Source organism: Miscanthus floridulus, chromosome 2 (genome assembly GCF_019320115.1).
Source record: "Miscanthus floridulus cultivar M001 chromosome 2, ASM1932011v1, whole genome shotgun sequence".
Lineage (NCBI taxonomy): Eukaryota > Viridiplantae > Streptophyta > Magnoliopsida > Poales > Poaceae > Miscanthus > Miscanthus floridulus.
Genome location: NC_089581.1, coordinates 46,212,591 through 46,226,687, shown reverse-complemented (window position 1 = coordinate 46,226,687; position 14,097 = coordinate 46,212,591). Strand labels below are relative to the sequence as shown.

Below are 14,097 nucleotides of genomic sequence, written 5' to 3'. Positions count from 1 at the left end.
AAACGAGTGCTCCGGTCTGTTGAATTTAGATTTTCGAGCCGATCCAGGAGAAAAGAAGGCCATCCTCCTGGGCCGAGCCCTGGCGTGGAAGCCGGTCCTCGAGGGACCCCGGGTTTATGAACCTGACAAAACTATGCCTGTTCACTCTCAATAAATTATGTCTCTGCTCTCTTGCATCGGGTTGTTCTATGCCACTTTCTTCACTTACCTAACGTTGATACCACACCTAAATTTCTGAAGTAGATAAATTTTGATATGTTCATGTTTGGTAACCTTTCTCGATAACGTGTCATGATAAATAAATGTAACTGAGGATAGCGCATCATGGTCAATCCCTGTATTTTTCTCTCATAACAAAACAATAATCATTGTATTTTTCTCTCATAACAAAACAGTTTCAGCCGACTTATCAGCTAGAATCTATAGTATTTTTCTCATATAATAAAACAGCTTCAGCCGGCTTTAATACCAGCCGAACAGACCCAATGAATACAACTTAAGAGCAGGTAAAAGTAGGTACTGCTGGGACAGGTATAACGCAAGCCTTCTCATGGTATCATCTTTCATTAAACAAGCAAACTAAGCACAAAACTTTTGTGGGTTAATTTTGCAACCCCACTGGGACATTTCATTTCTGGCACTCGACATGATAATATCACCGATAACATCTACTGTGCCATCAACTAGGAGCCAAAATGTTTCTCGAATCATCGACACCAGTCATCAGTTCATTATCCTTGGCTACATCCCCGCCATCTTCATCATCCGTGTCATCAGCAGGCGACGCGTCCTCCATCTGATAATCCACCTTGAAATCATAGTCCGCATCCATGTCGTTCAGCACGCTGAACTTGTTTGCCTTGCGCCGTTTCTTCTCTGCTTTCCTCTTGCGAGGGTCAAGTATGCCCTCGGCGGTGTACAACTTGTCGTTCTGTGTGCTAGCACTGGCTGCCTTGCTTCCTTCGCGATCATTCAAGTCAGACATTTGCTCCTCCCAGCTTTCCTGGACAGGCTCACTTGGTTTCTTGCCATCCTGGTTAGTGCAAAACAAGAGTCAAATAACAAGGCCAAGCACAATGTTCCTAGTGCACTCATGTTTTGCTTGCAGCAAAGCATATTGGTATGGAATTCTTACGTATGAATTATGTCGTTCAAATAGAACCTAAGGTTGAGTTCTACAAGAGTGTTCACCAGACCAGAGACAGAGAGCAAGCACTACCCTTTTATCATGATGCCATTATGCTGTTTACAAAGGATTATACATAGATTATCTTTAAAAATTCTGTTGGTCAATAAATTCGAATGAAACCTCCTAACATAAGCGTATAGAGCTGAGACCGAATCAGTGACCATGCAAAACCAATCTAAAAAAAACATTTACTTTCAATAAATGCAATGCATCTGGCCATCACAAGGAACAAAACAGATAACTAACAGGTACCAAGATGGCACATAATCTACAGCAGTTACCATATTAAATCCACTTAATTCACGGAAAATATTAAGTCCACTTAATTCACGGAAAACCTGCTAGCTTTAAGATTATTACCTCTAGCATCTCTTCATCAATCCCTGGTGGAGCATTAGGAGGAATCTCAATATGATGAAACTCCTCAATGGACTTCAAACCACCAATATATGAAGACTCAGCTTTGTAAATTTCATCAATATTAAATTCTTTCCCATCTTCTGTTATAATCACTGCATCTGAGTCCTCCCCAGCATCTCTTTTAGGTGGCAGTGTAAAATATGGTATTTTACCTAAAAACGAGAGGATCAGGTCACTATTCACAAGAATTCACAAAGTTAATGACAAAAATTATCAGACATACCTTCATTCCAGTCATGAAGCACAATTCTCGCAGCAGCTTCAACATCCACTACACCACCCTTTTTCAATTTCCCCCGTATAGTTGCTACTTTCTGAAGGAAATCATCAACTGAACTGAAGCTTGGAACCTTGTACAGAGACAGCAACTTCTCATGTGGGCAAATACTTAGGATCTCCTTAACTAGAAACATCAAAAACAGAGAGAAGCATAGAACATGTCAAGTATTGCACTTCTGGTCACATTATATACTAGCTTATTGTCAAATGGTATAGTATCTAAAGAATAAAACAATAAGAAGGCTATAACTAGAATAAATAAAAAACTTCAGCGGACTAACAGAAATGACACAGAAACATGCAAACTAGTTTACCAGGAGTGACTGGATCTTCCATTTTCTCAACTCTTTTGCAGTTTCGAAGGGCTACAGACACACCGCTGTTGGAAGATTTGAGCATAACAACACCGGGACAATCCAACAACTTCACCTTCTTGTCTAATTGAACTTCTTGCATTGATCTAGTAACCCCTGGAGTGGAACCGACATTAACCACTCGGGACCTCTTCAGGCTGTTGATCAGACTGCTCTTGCCAACATTAGGAAGTCCAACAATACCCACCGTAATTGCCAGTTTGAGCTGCAAGTCGCAATAACAAAACTCAACAAAGGAAGGAAAAAAAATACCTCCAAGAGAAATAAAAAATGGAATACTGAAGCATAAGGTAATAACTGAAGACAGAAAATAGGGCTACATGTAAAACTGTCATGATAAGATAAGGCACACAAGTAAAACAACTATTTGCATGAAGTCATTATGTTATGATACAAAGTGTAGGAAGCTGCTCTCCCTTCAAAATCAAAAGGATTCTATTAATAATGTTCAATAAAAGGTAATATGAGCATAAGCAAGGAAAAGGAAGTGAAGGTTCAATTATTATATATAGTCAAATAATGAAGCACACAGGATGCTGTAGAACAAGGATAAAACATTCTCATTTAGAATGTCCCAAAAATAATCAACTTGAGAGACTGATGAGAGATTACCAAAGCTATATATGCATAAACATTATATGAAAACGATAGAACCATTTACCTCATGGCTTCTGGAATAATTCTTGAGCAATCTGATTAGATTCTCAGCACCAAGACAATCACTGCTTTGTGGGATGTTGCTTGTTTTATCTAGTTTTGAAGATTTCCATCCCAGCTTGGTCCTCTGCTCTTGGGTATTGCACTTAAATGCAACTGTTGGCATTTCTTCTCTTAGATATGTAAGCCACTTCTCTACCGCCTCCTTGGGAACAAGATCTAGAATTCAACAATCAGAAGTTGAGATGTAGGATGGCATAACCACCATTGAGTAAACTTTAAACATAACAAAAGACTGCATAATACCTATCTTGTTGAGAAGTAGTACAATCCGTTTACTTGGATCAGCCTTCCTAACCATCTTTTCCATGTCAATGCAACGGGTGCCCAGCGGATCCCTTGCATCAAGAACCTCAAGAATCACATCAGAAGCTTCGATTACTTTAACAAGCTCCTTGTAGAAAGACCTCTCAGAATGATCTGGGACACATTTAACATCTTTGGTCAATATTGTAACTGCATGCAGTAGAGAAATTAAACCACAAGTGAGAATGAGAAACTTACCATTGCTCTTTGCCACTGCTAAAGGGGCATTATCCTTTGCTGCATCCTTTGCTGCAAACTCACTGCCCTGCGCGGAAGCTGCAGATGCCAAATTAGCAATGTCCTCATCCTCAAGCAATCCTAGCTTCCTCTTCCGAGCCTGAAAAAGGTGTTGTCTCATTGTTTAACCATCACAACGAAAATGATATAGATGTATCTATAAAACTAGACAAAGAACATAAATAGATCTTAAGGAACACATACTTCATCTGCCGAACCTAACAAAGGGTGACAATATTTAATCACTGATTGGTCAAGTCTATGTGAAAGTTCATGATCCTGACAGAGTGAGCCTAAAATGTGAAGTGTAAAGACCCAAATAAAGGACGAGCATTCAGTTTGTCTGAGATCAATGACCATAATTTCACATGAGAACACAATTATACATACAACAATATTAGTTGTAACAAGCCTTAGGTTGTAATAAGGGACAATGAAGGATGGGACAAAAACTATCATGGCAGATACTAACGACAGCAGGCCATCAACCAAATGGTAACTACTAACTAGGCTTGCAAATGGTTTGGGCCACGCCACCAACCCGCTGGGCTGGCACGCACAGCTAACATGCTGAAGCCTGAAAGCTAACCCACTTAGATGGAGCAGGCTGATACAGGTGACCCGCATAGTCTAGCGGCGCCACACATCCTGCATCTCCCAATCCGCCACCGCCCTCCCGCTCCAAGTCAGCGTCCAAGCAGAATTGGCAACTCTAGTGTCAGTCTCCTAGCTCCACTGCTGCCGGCTCTTCTGCCTTCAGCCTCATTCTCTCTGTTGTGACTTGTGAGCCTCCCTGAGCCAAAGTTGCCGAAGAGCTCCTTCTCCGCTTCCTTTCCCGATCCACCAGCAAGCTCAATCATGTCCACTCAAGTGGCGATTAGCCCTCAATTATTAGCAATAAGTAACAGTTTGAGCAAATAAACAGAATCTTGAAGCTAATGGTACTCACTAAGAATGCAGATCTTGTCAACTTAATTGACTAGACTGAGTGCTCGTGTGTCTACTTATCTGTTTAATTATGTGTTTGTTTATATTTAACAACTACACCATTAGAGTAGAGGAAGCAAGATTAGGCACATGTCTTACTCCATTGGCAGCCACTGAAGCAAAGAGCCTTTTTTCATCTCATCATCCCCATTGGCACATCCAAATCAAATCCATTTAACTATTAGCATTGTAGCATGGCTTACTCCATTCGAGAGAACCCAGCATGGACTCTGCTCTACATGGCTGACCGGGCTCAATCCAAATACAGGTATGTTCTGCTTCAATTAGCTTACAATTAGTATCCCCTCTTCTGCTTAAGTTTCAGTTAGAGCATGGCTTTCATGACAACTAAACTAGTTCTTCCTTCACTGCATGGCTTTCATTCAGGAATTCACACTGACCATGACTAGATTGTGTCAAGGCAGATGATCAACATTGACCAATTTATTAGAGTGAGGGTGTTAGTTCGTTCAATAATAACCTAGAGCATAACTTTTTTTTCAATATGCACCAAACCTGTAATTTGTCATGAATGTGGAATGTGTTTATACTACTGAAACACAACTAGTTTATTTTCCACTGAAATATAGTGAATACTTTGTCATTCCAGAATTTCTGAATTTATTTTAACATTTATGCTCTAACTTTGAACTCTGAACATCACACTGCACGCCGCCCCATTTGCATTCTTAATGGTAACTATGAACACTACCAATATAGAGAAGCATCTAAGAAAGATATTTTCACAACGTAAATGAAGGGACAGGAAGGTGGATTAGGCTTGCAATTAAACAGAATGAAGGTGGGATTCAGCTGTAAGACTGAAATACTATTTGCTCCGAACACAGACTTGCAGGGCATAGCACCAACGATAGCAGCAGGGCAGACATGACGTACCCTCTCCTTGCGCGCCTCCTTCTTGAGCTCGAGCTCCTGGAGCGCCTGCGCGCGCCGGGCCTCGAGCGCCTTGAGCTCCTGCTCCTTGAAGGGCCACTCGTTGGGGATCCCGGGGTCCTTCTCGACCTTCTTCCGCTGGCTTGCCCTGCCCTCCTTCTTGGCCTCCTTGCGCTTCTTGCGGTGGTGCTCCTTCACCTTGCGCAGCACCTTGTGCTTCTGCTTCAGCGTGACGCGCTTGCTCTTGCTCTTCTTGCTTCTCTTCACCATCTCGCCGACGCTTGTCGAGGCGGAGGAAGGAAGGAGCCGGCGGCCCTGAGGTGGAGAGGAGAGTCGGTCGGGGCTCGGGAGGGGCGACTTCGGCCGCAGTGGCTTGGCGGCGTCAAGGAGAGAGAGAGGGAGTTAGGGTTTTAGAAGGGCGTCGATACTGGATGGGCCTGAAAAGGGCTCCGCTGCTAAAATAAGCCCATGGAGCGAAGCGGGCCTATGGATGATCGAGATTAGGTGCGCACTACTCCGCCTGCCTAATACTGGTTAAAGCGTGTAACTATACGGCCCATGTGAACCTTTCTTATGGACCGAATGTACTGCAACTTATTGGACCTTCTGAGCCATAACGTTGCAGTCCATGCCCATGCCAATCTTTTTTTTTTGTTAAACCTTGCCAATGCCAATCGCCAGGCCTAAATATTTGAAGTCCGAGCGCGAAATTCATAAAAAAAATCCTATTTACCCCCCTCAATTATCATGGTCATCCGATTTTTCTCCCTGAATGAACTACAAACTAGTTTTTTTTAACATCCCTCAACTTTCAAAATCGTGCATTTATGCACATTGGGTGGTTTTGATGGTGGTTTTGCTGATGCATCGCCACGTTATAGGTAGGTAAATTGGATTAAGCTGAAAGTTCATGGAGGTAAATCGGTTTAAAAAACAAATTTTCAAAAAAAATCCAAACATTTTACATGAAAAAATAATTCAATTAAAAATCTTAAAATCCAATTTAATCTTAGAAAACCCTAAAAAGTCGAGATTTTGATAACCATATATGGATATCACTATTGGAGTTCCTCATTAGGGTTAGGGACTTCGGGTAAAGGGAGGCGTTGAAGCTCCACCTCAGCTTACAGCGGCTCCAGTGTTTGAGAACCGAACCATGGTCTGAGCTGGATGTTCGTACAAAGCACATTGTAGGCATCCAACCGAATGAGGTGAGAGGAAAGACGACACTTGTTTCATTCTCGAACCGTGGGCAGTAGAAAATCAAAGATTGAAATACAAAATGGGTCCTTAAACTTTTTCCACATTCTTATCTAAGTCCACTCTCGAAGTGATCAACTAGCTTCTTCAATTTCTAAGTGATTCATTTGGAATGTGAATTCAAGTCCATGGTTTGACCTAAGTTAGGACTGGAGCTGCCCTAAGTAGAGATGGAGACTGGTCATGGACTATGGTATAGGCAGGAGATACAAAGCAACCTCCCGTTCCATGGACGCATACGGAAGATCAGATCCCAGTCCGACCAGCTTCATTTTTCACCGCTGCAAGTGGGAGGTGAATGAAGTGTCCCTTTTATCTTTTTCTGCTTTCATGCAATTCTCGAAAAGATAATTACGTGTGTGCCAAAGGACGACAGATATTTCAGAACTTCATCGTCACTGCATTTTCATAGGAGGCCAGAAATAGGAGTAAGGCCAGTCTCAATGGGGATGTCATGGGAGTGTCATGCACATTAATTATGGTGACACATCAGCATGGGGACACTTTTTGCATGAAATGGTGAGGAGAGAGAACAAGTTCGTTTCATGGCCACGACACTCGCCAGCTCTGTTTCCAAGCTCTCGGTAACCCCACGACACCCGCATTGAGAGGGAAGAGTTTCATCCCACCGATCCCGTGCTCCAGGCGCAAAGATCCAATCCTTCCTGCCCTATTCCCCACCGCGCACGTGATTCCTCCCGCCTCGAGCGCGATTTCTTCTTCTTCCTTCCCCGTGCGCGCCTTCTTCTCCTTCCCCATCCCGCCCTGGCCGCTAGATTCAGCGCCATGGATGTTGGCCGTAGCTCCGAGCGGCGAGACAAAGGAGGGAAAGGGCACGGAGGCAGCCGCCTTAGAATGAAGACGGCGTTCTCTCCTACGCCGTTAGCCCCTCCGGCTTCTTCTCCGCCAGCCCCTGCTTTGTCGTCTTCATCCCCACCGCAAGTAGCAGGAGTGCCGTCGGCCGCTGCGCCACCACCGTCCACCCCTGCGCCACCACTGGGTCCGCTAGCACCGTCCGCCCTAGAGCCGCCATTGGGTCGAGCACCGACATCTGCCCCTGTTGTGCCTTCTTCCTTCCCTGGTGTGCCTTTTTCCAAGCCGTGGCCACCGCAAGGAGCAGGATGGAGAGCCATGCCCCCAAATTTTCCATCTCAACATGGAAACCAGCAAGCCCCAGATCCACGGTAATCAGTTGATTTCGATGTGTAGAGATGTATAGATTTATGCCTGCAATTAGTATTTTTTGTTTTGATGAATATGCCTGCAATTAGTTGATTTTAGTGTGTAGAGATGTATAGATTGATGCATGTAATTAGTATTTTTGTTTTGATGAATATGCCTGCAATTAGTTGATTTCAGTGTGTATAGATGTATAGATTGATGCCTGCAATTAGTATTTCTGGTTTTTTAATTGTGTGAAAACTTCAGGGTCTATCCACCTGGTGGTTTTGTAAATTTTCTTCAACAACCACACTATCCGCCGCACCCACACATGCCAGGAGAAAATTTTCATTTTGTTGGTCAGACTATGAACGTGAACCCAATATCTCCACCACCACCACCAAGTGCCTATGGAACAGTAACACCCCAAGCTGTGAAACAAGGCACTTCAACAAACGAGACGGTGAATATTGACATTGAGGAAGGAGATAATAGTGAGGCAAATAGGGCAGTAAAGAAAAGATATTGGACTCATGACGAAGAAACAAGGCTGGTAACTGATCAGTTTTTTATTTTCCTTTTTGTAGGCCAGTGTTTGGTACAATACTTGATTTGTTCATATTTTTTTATTTCATATTTTGTAGGCTAATGTTTGGTTGAATGTTTCAAAAGACCCAGTTAGGGGTAATGACAAGAAATTTGATACATTTTGGAAGGAAATCACTAAGGAGTTTAACAGGAAAGGGAATGGGAAGCGTAGAAGGGAAATAAACCAATTGAAGGTTCACTGGTCATGCCTGAAGTCATCGATCACTGATTTCAATGACGCTTGGACTAAGGTAACTCAAATGCATACAAGCGGATACTCCGACGACATGCTAGAGGAAGAGGCATAGAAGGTATATGAAAGCAGGTTTGGAAAGCGTTTTTCGTTGGTGCATTGGTGGAAGATATTAAAAGAGGAGCCCAAATGGTGTGCACAGTTTGAGGAAAAAGAGAAAGACAAGACTGAGATAGTTGATGTTCCAGAAGAACAGTCATGTCCCATTAGTAGAGAAGCAGCAAAGGCTGAGCGTAATGGAAAGCGCAAGAAGGATAATGTTATGGAAGGAATTGTCATCCTTGGGAACAATATTGAGAAAATTATCAAGGTGCAGCAAGATCGGAAGGTGGAGTGCGAAAAGGTTACGGAAGCACAAATTCAGATATCAAACGCAAATTTGAAGGCAGCAAAGGAGCAAAAGGAAGCAAGGATGCTTGAGGTCTACAATTCCTTGCTCAATCAAGATACAAGTCACATGTCTAAAGATCAAAAGGCTAACCGAGAGAAGGCATTACGTAAGCTTGAGGAAAAGTTATTTGCTGACTAAGGTTAGTTCTCAGTCTTAATGCTGCACTATATATTTGTGTGAATGTAGCACTATATATGTGTGAATGCAGCACTTTATTTTAAGACTTAATGCTGCACTATATAGCCAGTGAATGTAGCACTATATATGTGTGAATGCAACACTTTATTTTATGACTTAATGCTGCACTATATATTTTATAACTTAATGCTGCACTATATATGTGTGAATGCAGCCCTTTATATGTGTACTCCCGCAGCCCTATATATGTGTGAATGCTGCACTTGATTGGCAGTTTCACATCTAGTGCACGCATGGCAGTGTTCACATGTACATTAGGTGTGAAAACTGCTGCATATGAACCTACATATACACACCTCAGCCTTCTCTCTTTTGCTCACACGAAGGCCTTCTCTCTTTCACATTCTTTTGCCATCGAGTTGTACTCATTATAGTGCACAGCTTTGAGGATGTCTGAGGAAAATGACAACCCTGATGGAAGTCAACATCCTCTGTACTCGTTGGATGAGTTCCTTGCCGAGGGTCAGATCATAGATGATGTTCTCAATGAAGCCACGGTGGTCGTACACTACACCATCGAATGTCTACAACAAGAGGCTTCTGACCATCGATTCCGTCCGAGGAAGCACATCAAGAGGCCACGAGAGGAAGCACATCAAAAACTAGTTAATGATTATTTCTCAGAAAATCCTCTTTATCCTTCAAATATTTTTCGCCGAAGATTTCGTATGTCTAGGCCACTTTTTCTACGCATCGTTGAGGCCTTAGGCCAATGGTCCGATTATTTTACTCAAAGGGTTGATGCTATTAATCGGCAAGGGCTCAGTCCACTACAGAAGTGTACTGCAGCTATTCGCCAATTGGTTACTAGCAGTTCTGTAGATGAACTAGATGAATACTTGAAGATAGGAGAGACTACCGCAATGGAGGCGATGAAGAATTTTGTCAAAGGGGTTAGAGATGTATTTGGTGAGAGAGATATGAGGCGCCCTACTATGGAAGATACTGAACGTCTACTCAAACTTGGTGAAAGACGAAGTTTTCCTGGTATGTTCGGCAGCATTGACTGCATGCATTGGCAATGGGAAAGATGCCCAAATGCATGGAAGGGTCAGTTCACTCGTGGTGATCAGAAAGTGCCGACGCTGATTCTTGAGGCTGTGGCATCACGTGATCTTTGGATTTGGCATGCATTCTTTGGAGTAGCGGGTTCTAACAATGATATTAATGTTTTGAACCAATCTACTGTATTTATCAATGAGCTAAAAGGACAAGCTCCTAGAGTCCAGTACATGGTAAATGGGAATCAATACAACACTGGCTATTTTCTTGCTGATGGAATATACCCTGAATGGGCAGTATTCGTTAAGTCAATACGACTCCCTATCACTGAGAAGGAGAAGTTGTATGCACAGGAACAAGAAGGGGCAAGAAAGGATATCGAGAGAGCCTTTGGTGTATTGCAGCATCGATTTTGCATCTTAAAACGACCAGCTCGTCTATATGACCGAGGTGTACTCTGTGATGTTGTGCTAGCTTGCATCGTACTTCACAATATGATAGTTGAAGATGAGAAGGAAAATGACATTATTGAAGAAAATCTAGATCTAAATGTGCCTCCTAGTTCATCAACCGTTCAAGAATCGGAATTCTCTCCTGATCAGAATGTTCCGTTAGAGAGAGTTTTAGAAAAAGATACTTCTATTTGAGATCAATCGGCTCATCGCCGACTTAAGAATGATTTGGTGGAACATATTTGGAATAAGTTTGGTGGTCGTGCACATATATCTGGTACTTGTGACTATCTTTTGCAATATTGGTTATCTACTGTAGTTAGTTATCTACCTTAAGAATTAACTACACTGATCTGTATTAACTGAACTGTTTTTGTTTCTGCAGGATGAAAGCAAGGCTGAAGGTTATCTGAAAGCAAGGCTGAAGGCTGAAGACTATCTGATACTGCACTACTGAAGGCTATATGATCCTGCACTACTGAAGATTATTTGTCTTGTGAGAAGAACCAGTGAGAGGCTGTGTGCAAGGCTCTAGGCTATCTGAACTATTTTTTTATCTATCTTAGTTTACTATCTTAGTTCCCGTGAATGCTGAACTGCTCTATGCGAATGCTGAAGGCTACGTGAACTCTGAACAATCGTATGCAGTTCCATTTTATCGTACTTCTATGTGTGGATGGCTACATAATCAATCGATGCATATGATCCCATCATTGTACAGCAATTAAATGCTTTACTTAGTTTTGGAATTGGTGAAATGAAACGCTGCATTATAAAGGCTAGTTTCATTCATTGTTTCATCCCGCTCAAACTGATGTGGCGTTTTAAAAATCGTGTAGTTGAGACTGGCCTAACAAGACATGCAACGACGACCGTGATGCCCGAGCTGTCTGGTCCAGACTCCAGATAGCATTGGATTTGGGCGGGGCGATCTTTGCCTCCACCCGGCAGCCGGCCATTGGTCGCCCCGACGCGCGATATCCAGAGGTGCAGCGGCAGCCAATGGCCTGGGCGCGGACGTGGCGCGCCGCGCGTCCACCAGTCGCGCCGCGCACCGTTGAGCCGTCGGCCCGTCGTATAAAGATCTCTCCCACACCGGTCATTCCCACCACCACCACTCAGCTAGCCGAACATTCTCACTGACCACTGTGCCGCGCCGTGCTCACACAGAACGACGATGGCCGCGTCGGCGCTGCACCAGACCACCAGCTTCCTCGGGCAGGCCCTGGTCTCCCGCCCCGCCGGCGTCGATGCCGGCGGCCGCATCACCATGCGCCGCACCGTCAAGAGCGCTCCCCAGAGCATCTGGTACGTGCTCTCTGCTCTGCATTCTTCCCTTGTGTCAAATCAGCTCGCTGAGAAGTAACTGACATGCATGCATGCATGACCTGCTATGCAGGTACGGCCCTGACCGCCCCAAGTACCTTGGCCCGTTCTCGGAGCAGACGCCGTCGTACCTAACCGGCGAGTTCCCCGGCGACTACGGGTGGGACACGGCGGGGCTGTCCGCGGACCCGGAGACGTTCGCGCGCAACCGGGAGCTGGAGGTGATCCACTCGCGGTGGGCGATGCTGGGCGCGCTGGGGTGCGTGTTCCCGGAGATCCTGGCCAAGAACGGCGTCAAGTTCGGCGAGGCGGTGTGGTTCAAGGCGGGGGCGCAGATCTTCTCGGAGGGCGGGCTGGACTACCTGGGCAACCCGAACCTGGTGCACGCGCAGAGCATCCTGGCCATCTGGGCGGTCCAGGTGGTGCTCATGGGGTTCGTCGAGGGCTACCGCGTCGGCGGCGGCCCGCTCGGCGAGGGCCTCGACAAGGTGTACCCGGGCGGCGCCTTTGACCCGCTGGGGCTCGCCGACGACCCGGACACCGCGGCGGAGCTCAAGGTGAAGGAGCTCAAGAACGGCCGCCTCGCCATGTTCTCCATGTTTGGGTTCTTCGTGCAGGCCATCGTCACCGGCAAGGGCCCCATCGAGAACCTCTTCGACCATGTCGCCGACCCCGTCGCCAACAACGCCTGGGCGTACGCCACCAACTTCGTCCCCGGCAACTAAACTGACCGATCGAGCCGCCATGCATGTCGTCAGATCCATCCGTCTGTCCGTCCGTCCAGCGAGCAGTGTGGTCTTCCTTGTGCTCTACTTGTTGAGGTCGTAGGCCGGCGTGTAGTAGTTGCACACGCCGGCGTACGAGATCGATGTAAACTAAGCACAGACGCATGTATCATCGGTGGATGAATCTATCGATGGCCTGTACCATATTCATTTTTCAATCAATCAATCATCGTCATTGCTGGCATTCGATTTCCGTCATTACCTGAGGTTTGTCTGGTGAAAAAAAAAACTGTTTGATTTCCGTTTTACATTGCTGGCAATGGCATTCGTGTGTCTTAGTGGCAGAGGAGACTCCTCACGCGGTCTCGCCCATTGCGCGTGTTCGTTGGCGTGCCAGAGTAGGTTCGCAGGTGGTTGCCAAAGCAGAGGCACTTTGGTTAGTGTACCTTGACAGAGGCGCGAGTGTGCTTGCATGACAAAGGTGGCATGAAACGAACCAGACTTTCCAAATAGAATTCCCGATCCTTTGCTCCCATGTGATAGTCTATGATATCTTAACTATTACTCTCCTCGTCCCGAGGAGTTTCTCCTCAAAGCATGGTTTCCTTTTGAACAAACTTTGTCAAATCTAGACATAATCATTGCAAAGAATGCATTATATTTGAGTATAAATTTTAGAAGTCATAATGCACAATATTTCAGGACGGAGAGAGTATATAGCAACCACTTCTGAGCTGATTACATTGTTTCCATACAAGCATGTATTCATAGTACATAATTATGTATATTGTATACTTGTTCTGAGTCTAAATCAAAAGGGAAACATCGAGGATCTAAATGTAACAACAAAACCTGATGAAACTCAAAAGGTTGGGTGTGAGTAGCCTCAGTTGTGATATTGTGATAGATTGAATTCATGAAACTCCTATGTATGGTTACAAACTATACGTGGAGTATGTCTCACAAGCTGGTTGACACCCTCATAGAGGAAGTCTTCATCTTTATCTTCGCTTCGTGTGCTTGATGTTGATGACATCATCATAAGTTATCATTATTTCTCTTAGTGTCTCTTTATCCTAGAGACGGGCTAGTCCACGAACAATGACAAAATAAGATTGGAGAACTCCAAAGGCTCGTTCCACATCCTTCCTAACTGCTTATGCCTTTTCAAAATATTTCTTCTTCTTATTGACTTGGGGAGATGATATTTTCTTCACAAACATCGCTCATTGAGGATATATGCCATCTACAAGGTAATACCCATTGTATAATTATTATCATTTTAACTTTGTAGACATTTTCTTCTGCTAGCTTTGCAAATAGACAGGAACAATGAAG

The 14,097-nt window shown here is 44.4% G+C and overlaps 3 protein-coding genes and 1 pseudogene across 3 annotated transcripts; 3 read left to right on the top strand and 1 right to left on the bottom strand.

The window, feature by feature from the left end:
• Positions 1-334: 334 nt before the first annotated feature.
• LOC136538672 (guanine nucleotide-binding protein-like NSN1) lies at positions 335-5,797 on the bottom strand. The gene is made up of 8 exons (XM_066530633.1): positions 5,407-5,797; positions 3,484-3,622; positions 3,226-3,399; positions 2,924-3,138; positions 2,203-2,467; positions 1,833-2,012; positions 1,550-1,761; positions 335-1,033 (listed from the first exon to the last, which is right to left on the bottom strand). The coding sequence occupies exons 1-8, from the start codon at positions 5,671-5,673 to the stop codon at positions 680-682; spliced, it is 1,806 nt and encodes a 601-aa protein (XP_066386730.1). The 5' UTR covers positions 5,674-5,797; the 3' UTR covers positions 335-679.
• Positions 5,798-7,449: 1,652 nt separating this feature from the next.
• LOC136536468 (glutathione S-transferase T3-like) lies at positions 7,450-9,194 on the top strand (annotated as a pseudogene).
• A 449-nt stretch (positions 9,195-9,643) lies between these two features.
• Positions 9,644-10,903, top strand: LOC136538671 (uncharacterized). The gene has a single exon (XM_066530632.1). It carries the CDS (start codon positions 9,644-9,646, stop codon positions 10,901-10,903), a length of 1,260 nt encoding a protein of 419 aa, XP_066386729.1.
• Positions 10,904-11,807: 904 nt separating this feature from the next.
• LOC136523186 (chlorophyll a-b binding protein, chloroplastic) lies at positions 11,808-13,003 on the top strand. Its single transcript, XM_066516956.1, has 2 exons — positions 11,808-12,016; positions 12,108-13,003. Exons 1-2 carry the CDS (start codon positions 11,886-11,888, stop codon positions 12,757-12,759), a joined length of 783 nt encoding a protein of 260 aa, XP_066373053.1. The 5' UTR covers positions 11,808-11,885; the 3' UTR covers positions 12,760-13,003.
• The last annotated feature ends 1,094 nt before the right edge of the window (positions 13,004-14,097 follow it).

Excerpts from the sequence above, each read along its gene's own strand:
- LOC136538671 (XM_066530632.1), top strand. The coding sequence starts at position 9,644 with ATGTCTGAGGAAAATGACAACCCTGATGGAAGTCAACATCCTCTGTAC.
- LOC136523186 (XM_066516956.1), top strand. The coding sequence starts at position 11,886 with ATGGCCGCGTCGGCGCTGCACCAGACCACCAGCTTCCTCGGGCAGGCC. Across the intron at positions 12,017-12,107 it reads AGCGCTCCCCAGAGCATCTG|GTACGGCCCTGACCGCCCCA; the intron begins GTACGTGCTCTC and ends CCTGCTATGCAG.
- LOC136538672 (XM_066530633.1), bottom strand. The coding sequence starts at position 5,673 with ATGGTGAAGAGAAGCAAGAAGAGCAAGAGCAAGCGCGTCACGCTGAAG. Across the intron at positions 2,468-2,923 it reads ATTATTCCAGAAGCCATGAG|CTCAAACTGGCAATTACGGT; the intron begins GTAAATGGTTCT and ends TGCGACTTGCAG. Across the intron at positions 1,762-1,832 it reads GCTTCATGACTGGAATGAAG|GTAAAATACCATATTTTACA; the intron begins GTATGTCTGATA and ends TCTCGTTTTTAG.